The 23,221-nt window shown below is 35.1% G+C and overlaps 2 protein-coding genes and 1 non-coding gene across 3 annotated transcripts in view; 1 reads left to right on the top strand and 2 right to left on the bottom strand.

Annotated features, from left to right (window-relative positions):
* Positions 1 to 17,536, bottom strand: part of gogo (golden goal) — a 43,820-nt gene extending 26,284 nt beyond the window's left edge. The window contains exon 1 of the mRNA XM_011306462.1: positions 17,300 to 17,536. The gene's annotated coding sequence lies outside the window, so the exon portion shown is untranslated. The remainder of the gene's footprint in view (positions 1 to 17,299) is intronic.
* Positions 5,144 to 5,223, top strand: TRNAL-UAG (transfer RNA leucine (anticodon UAG)). The gene has a single exon. It is a non-coding gene; the product is annotated as a tRNA-Leu (tRNA).
* Positions 17,537 to 18,283: 747 nt separating the features above from the next.
* Positions 18,284 to 22,809, bottom strand: LOC105267537 (uncharacterized protein DDB_G0286299). Its single transcript, XM_011306463.1, has 5 exons — positions 22,400 to 22,809; positions 21,502 to 21,778; positions 21,132 to 21,403; positions 20,824 to 21,040; positions 18,284 to 20,706 (listed from the first exon to the last, which is right to left on the bottom strand). Exons 1-5 carry the CDS (start codon positions 22,586 to 22,588, stop codon positions 20,645 to 20,647), a joined length of 1,017 nt encoding a protein of 338 aa, XP_011304765.1. The 5' UTR covers positions 22,589 to 22,809; the 3' UTR covers positions 18,284 to 20,644.
* Between the last annotated feature and the right edge of the window lie 412 nt (positions 22,810 to 23,221).

Here is a 23,221-nt window from a genome sequence, read left to right on the forward strand (position 1 = left end):
ACATTGCATCAACAAACTGGAGAAATCTACAATCTGACTCCAGCAAGAACCCAATTACCCGAGTTACTCGAACAACAGAAGAACAACTCCTTCATCTACACGCGAATTCACACATTGACTTATCACTTGGTGGTACATATTAATCCTCAGCCTGAGGGATTGCGACGAGAGTAAAGATTCCCTCGATTTCCTTGAGTACGTATGTGTCACAGGGAGTGCCTCCATTAACTCCAGCCGCACCCCAAACCCATTTCCTTCATTACAGAATCCTATAACTACCCTTGGGCCTTACAATCCTCCCCCGCACACTTAATCCACTAATTCCCTCCAACTTCAAATGACTCTTCCCCTTTTACCTCATCTCCAGGGGAAGAAATTCCGAAATTAATCCAGTAAAAAAAACTATATCCTGACGTTTTCCTCATTCATGCCATCACCATCCAAAATAATGATTAATCATTTTCATCATCATCATCAGAATTTACGATTTCTCCCTTTTATCTCTTCTCCACGAAACGAATTCCAGAATTAATACAATTAAAACAAAAAATTGTCTGGAGATTTTTTTATTGATACCATGGATATTCAGAATGTTCATGGAAAATTCTCCAGGATGATTAATAATCAGGCAAATGACTTTGCGTTCTCATCAAGGTTCACTTAATAAATAATGCAGTAATCTAAGTTAGATGATCTCGCGTGAAGCACGCAAAATTCACGAGAATAAAATAACGACAAGTACTGCTTGGATAACGAGTCTGCATTCCGTCTTTCAACAATACCAGAAATATTTTTTTATGACAATGAATATAAATCGAGAGAACGCAGACAAAGGAATTCCAAGACAAAAATGAAGAGAAGAGAAAATTTCTCTGATAAAATCCGCACTTTTTTACCCAAACAGAATTATATCTCGATTCGTATTATTATCGATTATCGGAATACCTCAGAGGATGGTGTGACTTCACGTGTATACAGGGGATTGAGACGATTCCCTCATTAAATTTCTGTATTTGAACAAAGTCCAGATGATACACAGGTGAACAACCCTCATTCGCACCAATGGCAGCGTAAAATTGACCCGAGTTAACCTTTTCAACGTGGAGTAAAGGGTGATATCCGCTGGTTTATATATGGAGGTGAATTGGAGCTGAGTATCTGCCATCAGTGGAGAAAAAACGACCACTTTCCACTGGACGACCAAAGCTTCTCCACTGAGCTCTCGTGCACCACTGATTACCGGTGATTAATTTCACATTACCTGACACCATACCATTTTCAGGTAAACAATCCACAGGACGAATTAACCGTTTTAAAAAAAACTCTGTTTATTATTATTCAGCGATGATACCGAAACGTCAACTAGATCAGTCGCAGCATCAGGACGTGTTCTTGGCAGTGGTCCAGTTGGAGATATATAACGACATCTGCACCGACGTCTAAACCACTTGAAGCGTTTCAAATTAGCTGCAGGAATCCCACATGACTATTTGTCTCACTCCGGAAGAAAACTCAGGGATTAATCACGAGAAATAATTCTCCAATTTTTAAGTCATCCCCAGAAGCTGATGACACCAAAGTCTCACCCAAAGTCTTCACTCAAAAAAATAAATCCTCGACATCAATCCAATTTTTTTTTGTCAATTAATAACGCAATGATTATTATTATTGTGGATTATTATTATGTAGTTTTGGTGGGGGAAGTGGTTTTGTTTTAATTGAATTATTTGTTTATTAATTCATGGAGCGAGTGGTTAAATTCGAATTGAACCAAAACTATCTTATTATAGTTGAATTTACGGCAGTTTGTTACCGCAGTGAGATGCTGTGGTCCTGCTCCCGTTGTTATGGTAATCAAAGATTTAATTAATTCCACAATAGTTTGGGATGTACTCTATCTGAATCTCGTCGGTCTACTGCATTTCCGAGGCCTGATTCCTCACCATGATTCTTGCAAATTTCTTTTACCATTTTGAAATAAAAGTTCTTTTGAATGTTAATATCATTTCAGTTTATTCTTCTTTTGTGATGCAGATGAAAGACTCGGGGTGGATATCAAACGTCGGATGTTTTATTTGTGAAGGAAAGAACTTTCGTTTATAATTGTTGGTTCGATTTGAGGAAATGTTCTTGAGTGCAGAAAGAGAGTGGAATTTCTCAAAAGTTCATTTTTCTCTTGTCAATTTTTTATAATCTAGCCTAGATGGATCAATATTTTTATATTGATGCAGAAACTTTCGTTATTTCCTGTGCGATAGCTTTGCTGAATTGAAGGCTGCGAGTGGACTTGAGAAATTTTGAAGAAACTTTTAAAAGAATCCGACTTATTCAGTCTCAAGGATCTTGAAGTACCAGGAGTTGTTCTTTCCAGTTAAATTCTTCTGTACATTTACAATTAAAAACTCTCCTGCACTCAGGCCCCATTTTGGAATTACCAGTCACTCAAAGTATTCCATTTCCAATAATTTTCGACATCTCCATAAATATTATGTAAATATAAAAAAAATCCAACGAATCCGATGAATAAATTATAAAAAATGCCTTTAACAAAAGATTTTCACTTGAATCCTCAGGAATAATTATTTTTTATATATCGGTAGTAATTCTGATTGATAAAGAAATGCTCAACGGAATAGAAATGAAATCGGCTTAATAGGCAATTATTCCCGAAGGAGAAATTCATCTTGAACTTGTCCTTTTGTTCTCTCAGTCTTCTCAATTCACTCGAACCCTGTTATAGGATTACTTTCACTTGTTCCTTGGTGCAATTAAAACAGCAGGGTCTTACTTATTTTTTTTTATGATCCCTTGTTCGGTCCCTGGGGTGGAGGGATAACAATTCAGCACGCCTCATATTGAGAAAATCAAGTGTCTCATCGAGTAAACATCATCTCTTTTTAAATTCATGCCTCTCTCTTGGTTCCCCTAGTGCAAATATTCTACTCAACCCCCCTCTTTTTTTTTCAGGCTTGAGAAAAAAAATATTCGCTATGACATATGCTTCCAGGGCCACTTTAGGTAGGGAGTTTGAGCACTTGATGTTTTTTACAAGCTTGTGGGGGAGTTAAATATGAAGAGCATCGTTACCATCTTTATGCCACGCTGAAGTTGTTCAATACGAGAAGAAAAAAACAATTGTACAAATACTTAGAAATAAAAATGAGGACTAAGAGAGAAGTCACTCATATTTTACGGTATTGAAATCGTAATTCACGTCTCCCAGAGCATTTTCACCCATTTGCGGTCGTAAATGCGACGGGAGATATAAAAACACTTCCTGGGAGAAAATAAATCTTCGCGTTTCATGCTGAATCATCTGACTGAAATCTTCATTCTTCATCACATAATTTTCTTCATTTTTTTATTTACTAGCGTAAATGGCGGACGCCGCGCCTGAGCTCACACGTATGGGGTGTTATCATTTGAGATATCAAATCTAATCTAATCAAAATCAAACCTTTTTTTTCTCATCGATAGAGAGGAGGGCTAGTTACAACTTCCTTTTTCAAAAAAGAAACAGAATTTTTTTATCGTGTCGAGGTAAAATTCATTACTTCTCCCGCATTTTGTGGGAGTGAACAAGGAATTGATGAAACAAATACACTTCTTTCAGCTTCATCAAGAAATGAAAAATGAAGTTGTATCCATGGAAGGATGATGTTACACATTGAGGGAGTGGCTCAACCTACATGGGTGGATTGCAATTCACATGAAAAGCATCGATCATCAAAAAATGACAGGCTTGTTCGTTTTCATCGAGTCACTGGGTCTGACTAGAGCTGAAAGATGACATCACTCGGGTTTTTCCTCATATTCAGTGAACAAAATGATTGACTTCTTTATATTCATCGGTGCTGAAAAACGCAAATAATTCAGTTGAGAACTCGTCTGCGGTGGCAAAATGAACCGAATGTTCTACGCTAAAACAGTGACGCAGGATGCTGATAAAATAATTCAAAAACTTTTTCAATTTGTCGTAGAATCACTGCCTCCCCCCATCCACTCCTTCAAGCTATTCCTGTTTGTTCCTTTTATCATTTTTGTTTATCATCCATAACTGTCCCTATAATTTTCAAAATTCCACGAAAGCACAACTCTACAAAAACTAACAATTACAGTCAATACGTAATTGATCATGATCCATAAATAATCATAAATAATCATCAATAATCATAAATAATCATAAATAATCATGAATAATCCTATAAATCCAATCATGGTTTCTCAATTCTACTCTGTAATAAAAATCCAATGTCCATTTTTTTTTTTTGTGAAAAAAATCTCATTCATGCAAAAATGATTTATTCTGCGAATGGAGGGGATTTCGCTTCTTTCAGATCATTAAATTTCTCATTCGAAGAGTTGAATCCATAGTATTTATTGACCTCGGGGATGAAAGGTAGAATGAGCAGTGGAGGGGGAGATGGGCGTCAATTTCACGGGGATAAACGAATCGTTTTTCTTTAGCATGTGACACCGATTTAATGGTGTACGTGAAATCCATAGATGAAGCACTGCAGCTGTGCACTCCCCCAGTTGCATGAAAATTTTTCCATTTTCCATGCAGTCGGGAGTGACATTGCTCGTCCCACAGAGTGAGAAATTTTTATATTACTATAGCAATTGTGAAATTTTGTGAATAACTGAAATTTTTCCATTTAACCGTTTGACGCCTCCCTTTTGAATTTGTTATTTTTATTTAAATCGCGAATTACAATCATGCAGTTGCATTTCTTACATTTGCTACTGGTGAAAAATCTGTTTTCTCCATTAAAATATGATTTTCCGTTTACAAAAATAAGGAAACAATTCAGTGATAAAATGATAAACCGAGATAAATCAATTTTGACTATCCCTCGTTATCGATGGATATCTCGAGATCTAAGAGAGATGCGGGAATTTTAGTCATTCCTTTTTTCACATCTCTCATCGCGCGAATAAAACTACAAAAAAGATATCGATAAAAGTTTTTCTATCGTTCTTAGAATTCAAGATATAAAACACAGAGGAAAAAAGTAAACCCGAATTACAATTGCATAACCATAATTAAAAGTGTACAATTTAAAGTGCATAATTACGTGTACTCGTGCAGTCTTGACAGAGACAAGTTAAATAGAATAATTAATATATTTTTTTGTTAGAAGGCAGCGTGGCCGAGCGGTCTAAGGCGCTGGTTTTAGGCACCAGTCCGAAAGGGCGTGGGTTCGAATCCCACCGCTGTCAATTTTTTTTTTTCATTAATCTTGAATTTAAAAAAAAATCCACCCCCAACTCTCTATTATTATTGCCCCTACGACCCCTTTCCGGTAAGCCCTCAACAGTCGAACGTCAAACAGAAAAAAAATCGAACAAATAGCGAGTAAATCAGTGACGACAAAGACAAATGACTCCTTTGGGACAAGTAATAAAGTGTTTATGAAGAGGTCTCCCCCCGAATTCGCTGATCCACCGCAATTCATTGCCGCACAATTTTTCTTTGTTCTTTCTTTTCCTCTTGTTTTGTTCACCACTCTATTTGGCCCCGAGCAGAGGAAAGTTCTTTTATATACAAGAGGTACCCCACGAGTGACGTGTACTCACACTCAAAGGCGTTATAACTACATCCACTGGCTTTTGTTGTTTTTCTGCATATTCTGCTGTCTCGCAATAAAAAAAAAGGCACGTATTAAATTTCTTCCCCCATTCAATTGTCCAATGATTTCTAAACTTCTCAATGCTCTATCGAAACAGTAATTAATCAAGCAGAAAATTGAAAATAAGTCGAATATTTTTCCATTAACAAATGAGAATGGAAAGGAATTTTTGTTGGACTATTTTCTGATGTTGGAGATACTTTGAGGCTATTGAAGCAGAAATAATTCACTTAGGCTTGCACCGGAGACAATGTACAACCTGGTTAACGAGATGGTGGAATTTCTTCGCGTGTACTATACCCCGTCAACACAAGCATTCCCTCTCCCCGGGAGTATCTCAACAATTTTCCTCATAGAATTAACATTGTTTTTTTTTTTTTTTGGTAACCAGGAAAATTTCATTAAACCGAGATGAATTGAATTTTTCAGGACCCGAGAGCTACCAGGTTCAGGAGAATATTTAGGGGAGTGCCATGATTGTGTGGGAAATTTAATTAGGAAGTCGTGAATGGGAGTGAAAAAAATCTGTTTGTTCAGTTTTTGGATGAAAAATTTGAAATTTAGGGGCATTCAAGGGGAACTGGTTACTGGACATGAAAGGATTGTGTTAACGTGCATGTTAACGCTTGAGTGGGGGTAAGTAATTAGGAAAGTTTGTTGAGTTTTCAATCAGGTGAAGGCCAACTTCGATAAAGGCCTTTGTGGGATTTTCTTCAGCTTGTGGAGATGCCGGAGGTGATGGGAATGTGGGAGATTTCTCCAGATTATTTTCATAAATTCCAACACACTCGTCAGCTACTGCTTAATATCATCTGGGATTCAATTGAATTTCATAGAAATATCTCCGCATGGAAGAGGAATAGCGAAATTCTTTCGGGGACTTTTTTCTGGTTCTTGCTGCGGGAAAAAAATTCCTCAGGGAAATTCCGAGATGTTCCAAGGTTTCCAAGGTATTCAATGAAAACTGACACGTGAAATTGTTTCACCTTTCCACTGTTGAAATATCAATGAACATTTTCTCAAATAATTCATAAATTTATCTCCCATTTATTGTAAATGTTTGAACAGAGAATAATGACTGACAATAATTACACCAACTGTCCCGAAAAATGACAGACAATAATTGAGTATCATTAGCACGACTATTGAACATTCCCCAGCGTCTCTGGAAAATGAAAAAAAATGAATGAATAAAATAGGGCGCGTGTCACCTAGAGAGGTGCCCCCCTCATTACTCGTTAATTCCCCCAGCTGTCATTCTCCTCTTTTTTTTTTCATTGTCCACTAACTCCCCGCCCTTTTTCCCTTCATATCCTGCATAGTGAAAAACTAGACTCGTAATCCCTCTCCAGAAAACCCTCGAAAACGTGACCGTAGAGAAAAAAATTAGAGAATAAACGGAGAGGAATAAAGTGGATGGAGAAGAAAAACGAGAGAAAACATCTTCCGCATTCTAGGAATAATTTAGATTACCAGGTTTTATGAGTGGACTGTCGGAATTCCTTGGGCTGTCACGTGGATCATGACTACTGAACAAGTGGAGAACAATATGTTGGAAAAAATTTTGCATTTCAATGAGAAATGTGCAATTCGCTTTTAGAATACAACAAGCATTCATCTTATAAATAAAAGGAGAACAATATTTATAATATTGTAATATAGTCCTCGATTTTTAATGCAGTAATTTTTCAATAACTTTCACCAACTGTCAATCCACTTTCAATAATTTCCCCAAAAATTTCGTTATTTTTTTTTTGGAAAAATTTTCCAATTTGGAAAAATTTGAAAAATTATTTCGACGACAATTTTTTTTACCCGAGATAAAAAGACGTAATCATATAGCCATTTGGGTAAATATAAATAAATAAATAATTAAGTTATTAATGATGTCCATAATTTTTTTAATTCAACGAAAAAAAGTAATCAATAAATTTTGATAAAATCGATGAATCCGGGAATATCGATTTAGTGGTGTAGTATAAATGATGAATTTTTGCTGATGATGTTTGAATTATAGTTGGGACATCCTGGCGCCGATGTCAGACAATAATAATGATCCTTTTCCCCTCAAACATCCGGATCAAAGTGTTTTGGAAAGTTGACTTGGTCAACGATGGGGTGATAGATTCATCGAAAATACCGAGAGGAACAAAGAAGGGATCGATATCCAGAGGCTCATTTTCCGGGAGTATCCGCCCCACGTTCCATCCCGACTAAATTCTCTTTCTCGCTTTTACGGCTGGAGCCCGGGTCACGCGAACTCGCGTGTGAGCATTAAACCGTGGATACAATATGCCGTTTTTATTCCAAGAACATACTATCCGCGACAGTATTATTATTTTTCAGTTTCCACTTTTTGTTTGTCTGGTATTTAATTATGACAACTGGGGACTCCATCGCGGCGAGTCCTCTGAAGCCATCTACTCTAATTGAGATTAATTAAATCATGAATCATCAATCTGATCGGTTAATCAATATACCAATTTGCGAGAGAAAATAATTATAACTTATAATATTTTATGGAAATGAAAGTGTTAAACGATTCTTTTAAAAATCGAAATAGTTTACGGAATAGCAATAGATCAGAATAAAAATCGGATAAATCCCGATTTTCTGGGGAGAATTGAAGACGGGAATAGTGCGCCCTCGAAATTGTTGAACTTCCCTTCCATCGGTTCTCCGGGAACTCATGATTTTTTAAATACTGAGTTAAACCCCAACGAAATGGAAACCGTCCCGAAGTTCCACCAATCGATAGTCCTCTGTAGCTCAAGTCTGGCGAGAGGTTGGGCAACGAAAATAGAATGACGATAATTTTCCCTTGAGCACTCGACGAAACCAAAACGAAAAAAAAAAAATGGGGTTGAAGGAGCATAATCGGTAACTGTTTCACCGAATCTTCTCGTTGGGCTTGTGTAATCTGTTAAGAAAATGGTGGGTTCAGTCCAGTCTCGCTCGGATGAGCCCTTTTGAGTCTCGTCGGGTCTCGGGGTGAGACCAACCCCTGCAGTTACCCCTCGTGTTCGCTCACTCACGGCCCAGAGAATTCAGAAAGAGAGAGTGAAATGCCAACCCTTCGTTGTTACCATGACGACCCATCGTATAAAGATGTGTCATGATATGTAAATCAGTGAAGAAAACGAAAGTTCCTAGATAATTGAGAGTTATCTCAATAAAAATGGAGATTTACTTGAAAAATTGGAATTTTTTCAGACGATAAATTCGGGGGAAATATTTCACCCTCGCATGTTGCACCCTCCATTGACTAAAATATATTATTAATTAATTATAAAAAACCGAATTTTCACCGAATACTCCAAAATTTCCCGGTTCTTCCCTCCCCTCTCACAAAAATAAAAAAAAACATTTGTTGTCTAAAAAAAAAAAGTTCTACAATAAATCAATGAATTGTTCTATAAGAATAACAATTATATGATAATAATCTTAAAAATGATTAATTACAATTTGTTGTTCATATGAATTTGAATAATTGTTTTTATGAAAAATGGTTAAAAGCCTCTCAATCGAGGCTTTTGGGGAAATCGATGAAATAATTAGCATGAATTGTCAATTGCACGCAAATTGCAATATCAGTTGGCAGCAAAATTGAACAGGGATTTGGGAAATATCATCCACCTCATTAATCCTCTATTAACCGATGGCGCAAAAGGATTGAAAGATTTTGATGAATTACTGCTCTCATAAATTATCCCGGCGATAAATCAATAATCCATTCTAGGTCAATGTTGCAGTTGTCGCAGTTGAACGTTTGCCAAAAAAATTCCCGAGGGTCGACTGCCATCGAAAAGGCACGTTGGCAGAATGCATTCCGAATTATATACCTGTATATTGTGACAATCCACCAAGAAGGTCAGTTATCACTTCAAGTACCCCAAATATAATAAACGAGGAAAATTTATTTACACTAGTGAATCCAATTTTTTTTTATAAATCATGACTTACTCAACAACTGAAACAAATTTAATTGCACAGCTAGACATGCCCTGATATTAATTACTTAAAAAATACTTAGAAATTGAATTTAAGAATATAAGAATTAAATTATTATGACTTTAAATATCTGAAATATAATAAACCAGATATAGAAAATTTATTTTGCGAGGGAATGCGATTTATTTGATGAATAATGACATTTTTAATTAACGAGCCGAATTTAATTACACCGCGGGAAATACACTGCAATTAATTACTCGCGGATTGATTAAAACAATCGGAGAATTGAATAAAAAACGTAAATAGTCTCTGGAATAGTTTTATTTCAATTAAAAATCCAATGACAAATTCCTCTGATCCTCATTTGCTCGTTGCGCAAAAATTTGTAATTCCCCTTAACTAATAAACTGTAATAAATTCAATACACATAATAAATTATAAATAAATAAAGATCAGAAGGTTGAGTAAATAACTCAAATTATCTCCAGTCCATAATATTTTTATCTCAATAAAAAATTCACGAAAAAATCCCCGGATCCACCTGATCCTCAGGTGCACAAAAATTTGTAATTCTCTTTAATTTTCGGTGGAATAAAAAATTTCATGAGTCTTTTTCTCTCTGTGTAGAATTCGCTATGACTCTTTTAAAAATTGTAAATATTCCATAAAATATCAATTTTCAGTGATTGCCAGTGCAAAAAAACTTGTGCCAAAAAAAAATTGACTGCCTCAGTTATTTCGCCTCGGTTTCATGCCTTTCGGGAGAAGTTACACGTGTAATGTACGTATTAAAATATACATAAAACAGTACAGGAGGCCATGGGAGTACATAAGTACATGCGTGTGCGCAGAATACGGTACATTACACGCTCGAGTAGTTGCACACTGACAAATTCATATGCGTTAATACACACGAGAGATTTGGAGTCAAGGCGATGAGTTCAAAATGGACCGTCAGAGCGAAATAAATCATAAACCTATAAATTTACACAATTTACACATTTAATTCTGCAATAATCGAAAAATAAAAAAGTCAACATTTATTCAATCAACATTTATTACTAAAAATGAGAAGAGAATTGAAAAAAAAACAACGAAATCTGTGATAATTTCTATTTTTTTAATTAAAACTCTGATAATAGCTTGATTAATATTTTTTATATAAAGTATTCTGAGTGCTACGTAATGTACTGTCTGCATATTAGTACATAGAGAGACATGTGTCACCCATTCGACATTTATTAAAGTCATGATTTTTTTATTAACTCTTTTTACTACAGGGTAGTCCCTGAGAGGCATCAATAAACAAAAAATTAATGATTAATATATTTTTTTACGTGAATTCCACCGATAATTGCCGAGAAAAATTTTGAGATCTGGTTTTGAGATCTGGCTGAAAGGTTCTCAAAGAAATAATTTCTGTGAGCTCAAATAAAATGACGCCAAACCGAAGTAAAAATTAGAATAATTTTTGTAATTGTTTGCAAATGGACACTTGATGAATGGAATTGTCGGGTAATTATTTATATTAATTATTTATTTTTTCTCCGTGTAATGAGGGATTCATTATGCCTCAACGGTCCATTTTCCATCCACGTTCCTTCCATTGGTAAAGTAAATTGTCGACTTGGGGGTGTGTTTGTGGAGAAAGGGCGAATGAACTCCTGAGGTCGGTGCTAGGGTGAAGTGAGGACGGGAGTGGAGTTGAAAGCGTTGAGTATCGACTGGACGATGTGGTTCCTCCAGAGTTGATATACGAGTTACCGTAGACCACAACCGAGGGGAGATATCACCTTTGGGCCTGAGGATCCTTCCAAGTACATAACATGTGGGTAATATTGACACTTGACTAATATTTGAGGAGACCACCGCGTGCCAAGGCCAAAAGCGACCTTGTTAACCCACGAAGGAAGCCAGGTAAATGCCCTTTTGCAACTCAACGCGATTAGTCTCTTTTTCTTAATTTTTTTCATCGACTTTTTTTTTTTTCTAGAGGGGGGAGTGCTGAGACCTAGTACTTAGCCATCAGTTAATTATCCGACTGTTGACTTTCTGTCAAAGAAATTAAATGCTTGACTTGAATTATTTTTTTAAGAGCACACGCAAAAAATATATAATATATTTCATATACACATGTATATACATTCTTTATAATTATTATATGTATTAAAAAATATTCTGAAAGTTGTTGAATAATTTTTTTAGATTAAAAACTAAAAATTAAAATATGGATATTTGTACAAAAATATACATAATACATATACAGGTTTTTGTTATATATGGATTTATTTTATATATTGAATTCTTCGAGTTTATGTATATATAAGCGAATTGTTTTTAGTTAAAAAAAATGAATGAAGAGTTTTTTAAAAGGAATTTGTAAATGACAACTGAAAAATAGTCTTTGTTAATTTATCTCTGGGCGGTAAATTTTCCGCCGACTTTTCCAAGCGTTAAAAAAATGCTATTTATTTATTGAATTGTCGTGTTGTGTTGCTTTAAGCTTGAATGGCGCAATTGAATGGAATCTGGGACGCAAACATCCTTTGAATAAAGTGTCTTCCCCCGATTCTTTTGAGTGTTCCGTCTGAAATTTCCATTGAGTGAATCAATTCCTATCAGTAAATCAAACAAGTCAAAATCGAAGAAAACTTCGGAAAGACTCTGGAAAATTTTCTTTATTTTCGTTCCCTCAGCTATTATTTTTTCTGGCATTGACTCGAAACTCTGGATAAAGCCTGTCTCTCGGTACAGCTGAACTCCAAGAAATATACCAGTGTGTATCGAGTACCTATATACATTTACTCTGCACCCCCATAAGAAATCAATGGAGCATGTCGAGTCGTATTCGTCGACGGAATGACTGTCTCTCTGACGTATAACTACTAGTCGAACGAGCGTAAAATTAAACGCTTCCGGACATTGCCAGTGACAATATCCACCATTCAACTATTATCCGGCGAAAATTCAAGTGTTGGAGATGTCATTTCTCTATTTCAATTGCATCCCATTGAGAATATTTTTTCGCTTCTACCATTAAAAAATCAGTTGCACACACTCCAAAATGTAAATGTAAATTACAAATACAAATAAAAAAAATTAAAATTAAAATTAAAAATAAAATAATAATAATAATAAAATTAAAAATTAAAAATACAAATAAATATATCTGCATTTGTAATTTACGTTTGCATTTTGGAGTGCATACAGTAATGATAACGAAGTTGAAGAATAGATCTTAATTATAATTTTCATCAAAAATTAATTAGTAAATTATTTTAAGATAGTAGCGTTCAAAGCTAGAGAGAGTAAGAAAAATATAAAATTGTCAAATTTTACTGAAGATCGAGATAAACAAAAAGAACTCTCGTTTTGCAAATATAATATCGAATCCCCAGTGAAACTTGAAGTTCCATTTTTTTTATTTTTCCTAGTAAATAACATTGAGTGTCAATATCCTGATGATTGGTAATCAACTGTCGTTGGAATTTTATTTTTCCTGACAGGCGATTGACCGCTAAAAATTCAAGAGTATTCCCGATAAATCCGAGGTGAAAATTATCCAAGGACTAAAATTTCTAGTTTTATCACAAATTGTTTGGTCAATCTGATGACCAAAAAAAAAAAGCATAAATGGTTTATGAATTTTTAAAAAGTTTAGAGGAAACCCAGGAAAATTTACCAGGAGAATTTTGACATGTGTGTATTTTACCTCCAACAGGAATCAGGCATCAGGTAACCACGAGGAAAAAAGTGTTGAGATAAAAAGATTCAGCAAAATGAAGCACTCACTGGGTAACTGGTGATGTCAATTGATCCATTGGAAAAGTTTTTGAGGCGAAAGGAAAGTACAGCAGTCACTGATGTCGCACAATGAGACAGAGAAGTACATCCGGTGCTTTTAAAGTACATCCACCACTTTCAGAATTTTTTTTTTCAACCTGTCTCTTGCAGTTGTGCTCAATGAACCCGAAGAATTCAAGAGCCGAGGAGATGTAAATGTTTATTCCATCCCTCAGATCTCCACGAAGATATTCATAAAGGGAATGAATATTTTTGATGCAATCTTTTTTTTTCTGTGCGTGTATGATCGCTGCTGCATGAATTTACAGTATATTTACAGTAGTATTTACTCAATTTTATTTTTATTTCGTGCTTTTGATTGAATGTTTGCGAATTTCTTTTAGCAGTTGTAAATTTTCATGGTTCCCTTTGCAGAAGTCAAGTGTCCGACATTTCATGTCAGAGATCGATATTTCCCGCAGAGATTGACGTTCTTTTGATATTAAAAGTTTGATATTATTCAAAATACTATTTCCCCCTCGATTCTGTGTGATTTATCTATTCATTTCCATTCGGATTTTTGGAGATGCGGAACGGTAAATTCATCAGTCAACTGTCGTTATCAGAATGCCAATCAATATTGAGAAAAAAGAGTGATTGCGATTGATAATAGGTACGTGATCGATTTGAGATTATTTCCTGGGGTTTATTAATCGATTTGATTTATGGAGATTTTCAGGGTGTTTATGCCTGTCGGGTATTTATCCTATACATGAAAGGATCCTTTATTTATCCGTTAATAATTTTTCCGGTGTGATTGATACTTTCTGAGGGTAGAATAACAATTTAAATATATCTGTTTTATGCGATAAGACTGGTGGGAAGACACGATGTTTTAGAAAGAAAAATGAGAATGCCAATCGATACTTTAGCATGGTGCGTTGCATGACGCCCCAATGTGGTTGCTACATATTTAATAGCATCGATAGCGGTTTCAAGGGGTGTGTAAGCCAGAAAGAGAGAGGAAAATCAAGGGTAAAGCACAAGTTGTCGGTGAAAAAGTGAGAGAGAGGCTTGAGTTCATAAAAATTCCAGGGTTTCCGTTAATTACACTTTTGCCCACGAAGAGGGGTTACGGGAAAAGGTGAAAGGTTTTCTCCGGAAAAAAAATTTCCTTTTTCTCGGACAATCACCTGTTCCAGTGATAATTTCGCGATTATCACTGACGCGGATCTTCCACGTCTTCATACCCGAAATTCGCGTTTTTTTTTCGTTTTTTTTACGAATTTTTACTGAAAATTGGGGTGAAAAAATATAACCTTTTTGTGGTTTGTTATTAGTTATTAATTATTAACAGTTATTATTATTAATTATTGGCTCATGTGTTTTTTCTATATTTTTGGAATAATTTTTTGAAGTTGAGGCAGTAAATGATGAGAAAACGTAAAAATATGTTTTTTTCACGTCAATCCCATCGTAAGTTTGCTAGAATTATTTTTAAAATGTTATTTTATTTTATTTTTCGCATTTATTATAGTGGTTTTGCCTGAGGGGTTCGTGTATGATTGTACGCAGAGAGAATTCACGCTGGAGGAATATTATTTTCCAAGGGATTATAGACATTCAAGTGCTCTGTAAATCTTTTTCATTGAAATCTTTATGTTCAATTGTAACTGAACATCGAGGATTTTATATTATATTGTTTATAAATAATTATTCAATTTTCTCCCGTCGCCGCACTTATTCGGTATTTTTTAGGTGGGCCTGTCACAATTACCTATGTACTTACTACGTACTAATTGTAATTACGGATCTAGGGATTGAATTGCCACGCGCGAAGGAGTCACGTCTAAAATGAGAACAGAAGACCAAAACTTCTGGTTTTCCCTGCAAATATTTGGTTGTGGCAATGTTAACACAACCGCAAACCTTACCCTACAATATTTCCAAACTCTGTACATATCAGGCTGGTATTTACATACCCCCATCACTTTACCACCTAACTTTCATTATTTACTTTATTTTACATTTTATTTTTACTTTGCCACTGCACTCGCTCTGTCTTTCATCTCACATTCAAACCCGTTATTCGTGATGGATTTTTTTTTTCTGGACAGTCAAAAAGATATCACAGGGGTTTAATCCAAACCCATGTGGGTTTTATGAAACACGAATATCTGGGTTATCTCATTTCAACGAAATGCGAGAGGTAAAATAAATATGTTGACTCCGGGGCTCGAAAAAAATTGATGCGCTTTTATTATTTGGTTTTGGTGGAGAATTCTTGGGGTACGTAATGGATTTTGGTAATTGAGGTTCAACTACTGGGGATTATTCGAAATAGAGATGAGTCCGGCGAGTGATGAGGAAATTTTGAAAAAGTTAGTGTTTTCATTTTTATTCAATTCGGGGATTACATGGTGGAGCAGATGTTCAATTCAATTGATACATCACAAATTTCGGAGGAGATTTTCGTGATTAAAATCAGCAGTAAATCCTAATGGAAAAATTCTTCTGAGAGAGAAAAGAGAAATTGAAGATTGATGATACCCCCTTTTAGTCAAAATTACAAATTTTTTATAGTTTTCTTTAAAAACTCCAAAAATGTCATGATCATGCAATGATAAAATTGAAAAACTATTTTTTCGAGTTAATCCTATTAATTAGTCAAAAAACTCAAAAAGCGGTAATTTTTGTAAAAAGGGAAAGTACAGAAATACCTGAGACTTTAGAAATATTTTTATTGAGGATACCGTGAAAAAGTTGAATCGATTCGCCGTTTGGTTTTCATTGAGAATTATTCTGGTTTCGTTTCGTTGGTCGACTGGAGAGATAATGAAAGACATTAATGAGAAGTCTCGAACGAGTGTATAAAATAATTCATGAGGTGAGGCAGTGGTACCTCGAAATTGGGCTGACAATCAACAACAAGGAAAATAAACACGGAAAAGAGAAAAAATAAGTATTGACTTTAGCGGTTAGACTGGCTCATTCACCCTTTCGCGCACGTCGAGTTGCTATTTTTTTTCTCATTTTTCGCACGAATGAACGATCGGCGTCGGAAGTTAATTACTCACTCTTCACTGGTACTTTTTTAATGAATAATTCTCGTTCTGTCGTTTTATCGGAAATTAATGGTGTGATTTAATGGGCCGGGAAATTTTGTAAATTCACTCGACTCATAACGATACCCGATAAAGCCTGAAATGTAAATACGCGTCCCATTCGAACTCATGGAGAGGTACAAATAAACGATCAAATTAATATTATTGTTATGGAAAAAAAATCACAACAGTAGGAATTTATCAATAAATATTCATGATGCCATTTGGCATTTTGATGGTATGTTTGGCACTGACAAATTCTACTCTTATAGGGTATACAAACTGTATGTAAACTCAATCAGCAGTTGATTGCAATTCCAGTTTGAATACCTAACGATTCATCATCGATGTAAAAAAGGGGCTCGACAGGGAATTGTGATTCGAAACATCCGACTATTTGCTGTGGTCTCTTTGTACTGTTGTTTGAACTGTCCAAAATAAAATTTGTCTTCCCAAAATTTGGAAAAAAAAATCCTCCCATCTATAATCGTAAATCTACCCATTCCAGAAAACACCTGTTTTTTATAGAACACATCAACAAAAAATCCCAAAACAACTATCCTCTATATCAAAACCGAGAAAATAAATTTTTACTCACCAAAATGAAGAATCAATTTAAAAAATAATCAATAATCGAACACTATTTTATTTATCCGATATTTGTTTTCTCACGTCATGCATTGACTAAAGAGAAATTGAATTCTCGGTGCAGCAACGACGCATGAATTAAAAATCAATTACACATTTATGAATAATCGATCGATGGAAATAATAATAATACCAATAATACCAATAATATCAATCACCAATAATAATGAAACTCACAGTTTCGGTGCCATATCACCGAAAGGCTTTCCATGATATCGTTTCGGCGATCTCCTTGCGTTTGTAATTAAAGAATCCAATTATTCCACCACACTCCAATTGTAATTGATAAATAAGTGTTAAAATCACAAGTTATGATGTCAAAGTTGATGACACCTGGGGCACAAATATTTAATGAATTTGGTATGAATGACACTTGATTATATTTTACTACGGACGGAGAAGCATCAAGCGGTGGCGTCTGACGTACGCGCGTTTTGCGGCAACACTGGGGGGTTGAAATGCACCCCTCAACGATTGCCGGCACCAAAGACACCCCCACCTCTATCCGGTACCCAACAATTTCGAATGGGGGCGAAAAGCCCGCTAGAAATGGAAGGGGAATTCTGGTAAAAGAGGGTGGATTCCACTCAATGAATAAAGGGGTGCAAACCCTCGACCAAAAAATACACATGCAAATCATTATATATTGCAATTATTTTTAGTATATAACGATGAACTAACAAATTCGTAACGCAGAAAATAACATTCATCCTGTGAAAAGAAAAATTATTTATTTAGGTGCAGCTGTTTTTATCAGTGATTTTTTTTTCTCTTAGTTTGTTGAATAATCTGAGGAAATTGTTATAATTTTTTTGTATCCTTCATTACCTTCTGGTGATCTCTTTTAGTAGTTGACGGTAATTTTCTACGAATGGCAATGGTAGTATTAGAAAGTAACTCAGAAAAATCACTAGCTGGGATTGTCATTACCAGCAGTCAACGACTCATTCCCATCAAAATCAAAAAATTTCGCTTTTTTTTATTCAATAAAATAATTGCAAAGCTGCGAGTGTAATTGTAATCGCAAACTACCACCGACAACCACTAAAAAATCATTATAAAAAATCAAAATAACCTGAACGTACTCCAAAAACAGATCGAAAAAATGGAATACTCATGAAAAATGGTGAAGGAAATGTGAGAAACTCTCCAAAAAACGAAATCGCTCAAGTTCTCTCTTTATTTGATTAAAATTCCCTCAGATGGTCCCAAAAAAATAAACGATACAATAATTTTACAACCGAAATTTTGATTTTCCAATGGCTCCGCAGTTTGACGATATATCGATATCACTTGGAGGACTTACACTCTCATTTTAATAAAATATCCCCTAATAAAACGAGTACATAAAACGGACGAATATGTAAATGCTGGAAAAATATACAATAGTCTTTATTGAAATAGTCGAAATAATGAACTCCCTCTACCCAGCCATCTAGATTGAGGACTAAAAAACCATGCATTGTACACAAATATAATATTCATATATAATGATCATATATACAAATATAATATTCATAGAATTAAAACAACAATTATGTGATATACCCTAGATTATATATAATAATCGTCCTTAGTATTTCACCTTTTGTTTCAATTAATCACCCGTCCTGATAAATCGAATACATCACGACTATATGCAATTATTTTGGCAATAATTGTCATCATGCCATGCAATTAATCCCTCTTATTTAAAACTAATTCGCAAAATACATAAATTCTCATGTCATTCCGAGAAAAAGCATCACGGATTTAGGCCGTGACTCATTGGCAAATTACACAGTATGTACCAGCGTTACGATTAATTATACCCATTATTATCAGCACTTATTACCCAATTACATTAATTTATTTACAAATGTTGTTATTCAAAATATGACGTTCTACCTTTATCCCATTCCCTCCGACAATTTACAACATATTCGGGCCCAATTTAATGGTAGCCCCGTCGAATTGTTAAATATATCGTTGATCTGAAATATCAATATCTCGTTATCTCTTTTCGTATTTATAAAAATAGTCTAATTCCAAATAATTGAAAAATTTTACATCAACAAATTACACATCAGTTCTCTATTCTCTCATCGCTTCCAGTTGATCATTTATTTTTCACCTGTTGACATACCTTAAGTACTATTTCCATAACACGAAACTGAATGAATTTTTCTGTTTAATAATATCAACATGTATTACCAGTGATGAAGTGTTTATAAGTTTTGTTATTTCGGAGATATTCAAGTGCATCGGGTGAGATGCATCATTTTTTATGAAAACATATTCGAGGTACACCTATCACATAACATGTACTGAATTGTCTTTTCACATTCGAGTAAAATAAGGTCTAATGGGCCTTCTTCAATCGTCAATATTCCCACACCTGGAAAAATATCGTCCAAATAAAAAAGAAAACAAACTTTCATTCTCTCAAATTAAAAATATTGATGATTAAAGTCACCCATTGCTGCCTCTTCCATTGAATGATTCTCAACACAACGTGTAATTTGATACTCAGTATTTCTTATTTTCTCATTGAGATATTATTAATTCATATGATAATAGCAGCCCACGAATAAATGGTACATCTACCCAAAAAATATTATCTCCCACTGCTAATGCATTGATAGTGCATCGATACCCACATCATAGACTATCACCATAAGTTCTCATAAGGGTATCGACTATTCTTTTATTTTTCATACTAAAATACAATGATTTATATTTTTAATATTTAATTTAACAACTAGTGTCACTATTTTATGTGTAAAGCCGCACTTTGTTTCGTTTTTTCACGGTATGAAGATTGAGTGAGAACCAAAAATAGGTAAAATCTAGTAGATAAACAATCGGGTTTCTGTGATCGAAATAACTCTCTCCAAGTTAGTTTGTCGTTTCATTAGAGACATTGGTTTCTTCAAAAAATCGATCATTGTCTGTGAGAATATATTTTGATCGAGAATCATGACAAAGTGTTTTTATTCTTTAGATCAGGTGAAAATAAATAATAATTCTCTGGTTCTTGAGCGTGATTATTATCGTGCGAACACGATACTGCCCACTCTTGGCACATCTGTATTTCCATCGATTAATTACTGCAGGAATTAATCAACCGAGTTCAATGATCCTGCTAAAGGGGTGGAATAAATTATCGGTAACCACTCAATATGCAAATTGATCAAATGATTCATTGGCTTTTCGGTTTTGATTGAGGAGACAATCCATAGCTCGACGAACGACCCACATTATGCAAGTTATTACTAGAGAACAGAATCTATGGGTTTAGAAAAATTAAACCCAAGTTTTTATGTACATGGAAAGTGAAAGAGACTCACTCGATCGTTGAGAAATGAGTCGATTATTTTTTTTTACCCACGTTTGGGTAGAATCCATCATTTTTTCACCTTGGATGGAGACTCCTGATCATTCCCTGGCTTTCATATCCCTCTTGTTTTTTTTTTTCGTGTTTTAAGATTATTTTTTTGGGAAAATACTCTTATTTTTCAGGTTCCATTGAGAGGGAGCATTTCAATTGTCCTTTCGTGCCTTCTTTTTACTCTTCTTCTGAGGTTTTGCTTCTGTCCATGTGTCTGAAAAGAAATTCATTAATCATGAATCGAGTTTAAAATTCTTTCTACAATTATTGCATGAAAATACTAAAAATATTCCATTTAAAAAATACTTAAAAACATGAATGATTAATTTACCCCCTAATTCATCGAACACTGGAGCTTTCTTCTCAGAAGCCTGATTGATCTTCTGCCCCTCGACAGTCTCAATCTTCTTCACTTCCTCAACGTCCTGCGCTATAACTTTCTCCAAAGTTTTCTTCTCATCAGCTGGTGCATTGTTCTCCACGTCGGCGATCTTCTTCGCTTTCTTGGATTTGGCAGTCTTCTTATCATCTTTCTCAGACTTCTCAACCTGATATGAAATAAAATAACCAATTCGTTCGTTTATGTAATCAATTTAACAACACTTTGATGCAACATGAAATATCGTCAGTGAGAATTACCTTTTTTATCTCCTCCTTTATCTCCGGGACCTCGGGTTCATCAACGACCTCGTTGTTCACTGGCTCCAAAATAATTTCCTTCTGATTCTTCTCTTTCAACTCTTTATTCTGCGTCTCCTTAGCAACTTTATCTTTTATCTCAATTTTATCCTGATCCTTATCTTTGGCATCATTTATCAATTCAGACTTTTTAGATTTCTTAGTCTTCTTGGGAGTCTCTTCCTCCTTCTTCTTCTTCTTATCTTTTCTGGACGGCGCTTGCTCCCAATCACCTGATTAAAATTAATGAAAAATTTAATTAATTGAGTAATTAATATAAATTAATTCACTGAATATTCTACAATTGATGAGTAATTTTTGAAATATTCACCTTCATCGAAATCAACTGGCTTCTCAAGAATCAAATTCTTTAGATTCTTCTTATTCTTCGTCTGCTCAACCTTATTCTCCTTTCCAGATTTAGCATTAACCTGGTTCTTCTCTTTCTTATTAACAACATCAGGAGTGTTCTCCTCTTGTTTTCTCTCTTTCAATTTACCGTCAACATCCTCACTCTTACTGGCGGCCTTTTTCGTCTCAGTTTTAACTGGTGACACTTTCTTGGCAGGACTGGCCTTCTCGTTCACTCCCTGATTACCCGTAGCCCGCTGCAATAATTCAATCAGTTTTATTCACCAAATACCCACATCCAGGCATTCCGCATGAATCAATTCTCGAGTCTAGTAAAAAAAAACGTAAGATCGCGGGCAAAAAATATTTTCATAAGGCATGATTTATAAAAATAAAAAGCAAGAGATTCCTTTGCCGGAATTTTATCTCAGATTCTTCCCCGATAAATTTCAGTGTCTTCGAAAATAGAACCGTCGAAAAATCCCCAACACAAATAGCCCGATAGCATTTTTCTTTTGTTCAGAGAACAACTCAATACTTGAGAGATAAAAAATAAACATTAAATAAATCTAAAGTACACAAAAGAGGAAGTGAACAAAATTTTTCATATTTTTCCACTCTCCCAGGGAAATCCCCTCAAAACATTTTTTCACAAATGAACAATAAATACATTGGCTCGTGACACTATTAATCCCCTGCAATTACTCGACCTCATGACAACTCGGGGAAAGCACCATCCGTACGATCTCCAGCTGATGAAAATTGTGAATAATGATCGCCTCCATATGGTTCCAAATTCCAGTAGACTCATCGTCAGAATAATTACCACTTAACTCGCTTGCCCAGAAATTCCCGAGTAAAGGAAATAATTCAATTACCTTCTCCTTGATCTTGCTCCTCTTCTTGTTGGCCTGTTTGCGATCAGCATCAGAGACAGCTGATAGCTGTGCAAAGGGTGGTTGTTCGGCATTTTTGAAGCCAAAAGCAAATACAAGAACAGCACAGACCAGTACAAGTGCCACTGGTACAGCGTACTGGATGTGCTGAAGCAGAAGGCTTACGTCCATGTTATTGAATTACTTTGAAACTACTTGTCGACTCCACTTTCCCCCCTGAATTAAAAGTTTCTCTGTCAACTTTTGTTGAAATCGAATGAACCAGCACGATTGAACAACACGAGGAGCTACTTATTAGCTGTTGAATAAATGAAGGAGTTTGTGAATGTCTCAAACACCAACGATTCAACGACACGGTGACACGGCGACCTGACACAACTCTCGAGAGGAATTCAACGCCTCGGGTGGATTTTTCAGGTACCACGGATCTGCCAGGCGGGCGCCGACCCCGGCTGACGCGGCTATAACTTGCCAAGTTGCCACTGATCAAGTCAGTCAACTCTTTTTTTTATCAGCACTCCAATTATTACCTCCAATTTGTCAATATTTTCTCAGGCTACTTTACTTCGTTATAAATTTTATTGACAATTCCTCGGGTTTTCTCAATATTTTATAATGTGAAACCGCAGAATTCTCCGGCGTTCAGAGTACTACGTGAAATAGGCGGGGAATTCAATTCTATTCAATTCTATTCAATTCTATTCAGGTAGATGTCAAGGATTCTAAATGTTTATTTCTCGGTTTTTTGTAATAATTTGGATTAATTTAAATGGCGATTTAATTAGGAGAGTTATGAAATAAAAA

This window comes from Fopius arisanus, unplaced genomic scaffold (genome assembly GCF_000806365.1).
Source record: "Fopius arisanus strain USDA-PBARC FA_bdor unplaced genomic scaffold, ASM80636v1 scaffold00048, whole genome shotgun sequence".
Lineage (NCBI taxonomy): Eukaryota > Metazoa > Arthropoda > Insecta > Hymenoptera > Braconidae > Fopius > Fopius arisanus.

What these genes read in the sequence shown, in the direction of transcription:
- LOC105267537 (XM_011306463.1), bottom strand. Translation starts at nt 22,588, where the DNA reads ATGGACGTAAGCCTTCTGCTTCAGCACATCCAGTACGCTGTACCAGTG. An exon ending in GCCAGTTGATTTCGATGAAG is followed by an intron (nt 21,404 to 21,501) that starts GTGAATATTTCA and finishes AATTTTAATCAG; the next exon opens with GTGATTGGGAGCAAGCGCCG. An exon ending in AGTGTTCGATGAATTAGGGG is followed by an intron (nt 20,707 to 20,823) that starts GTAAATTAATCA and finishes ATTTCTTTTCAG; the next exon opens with ACACATGGACAGAAGCAAAA.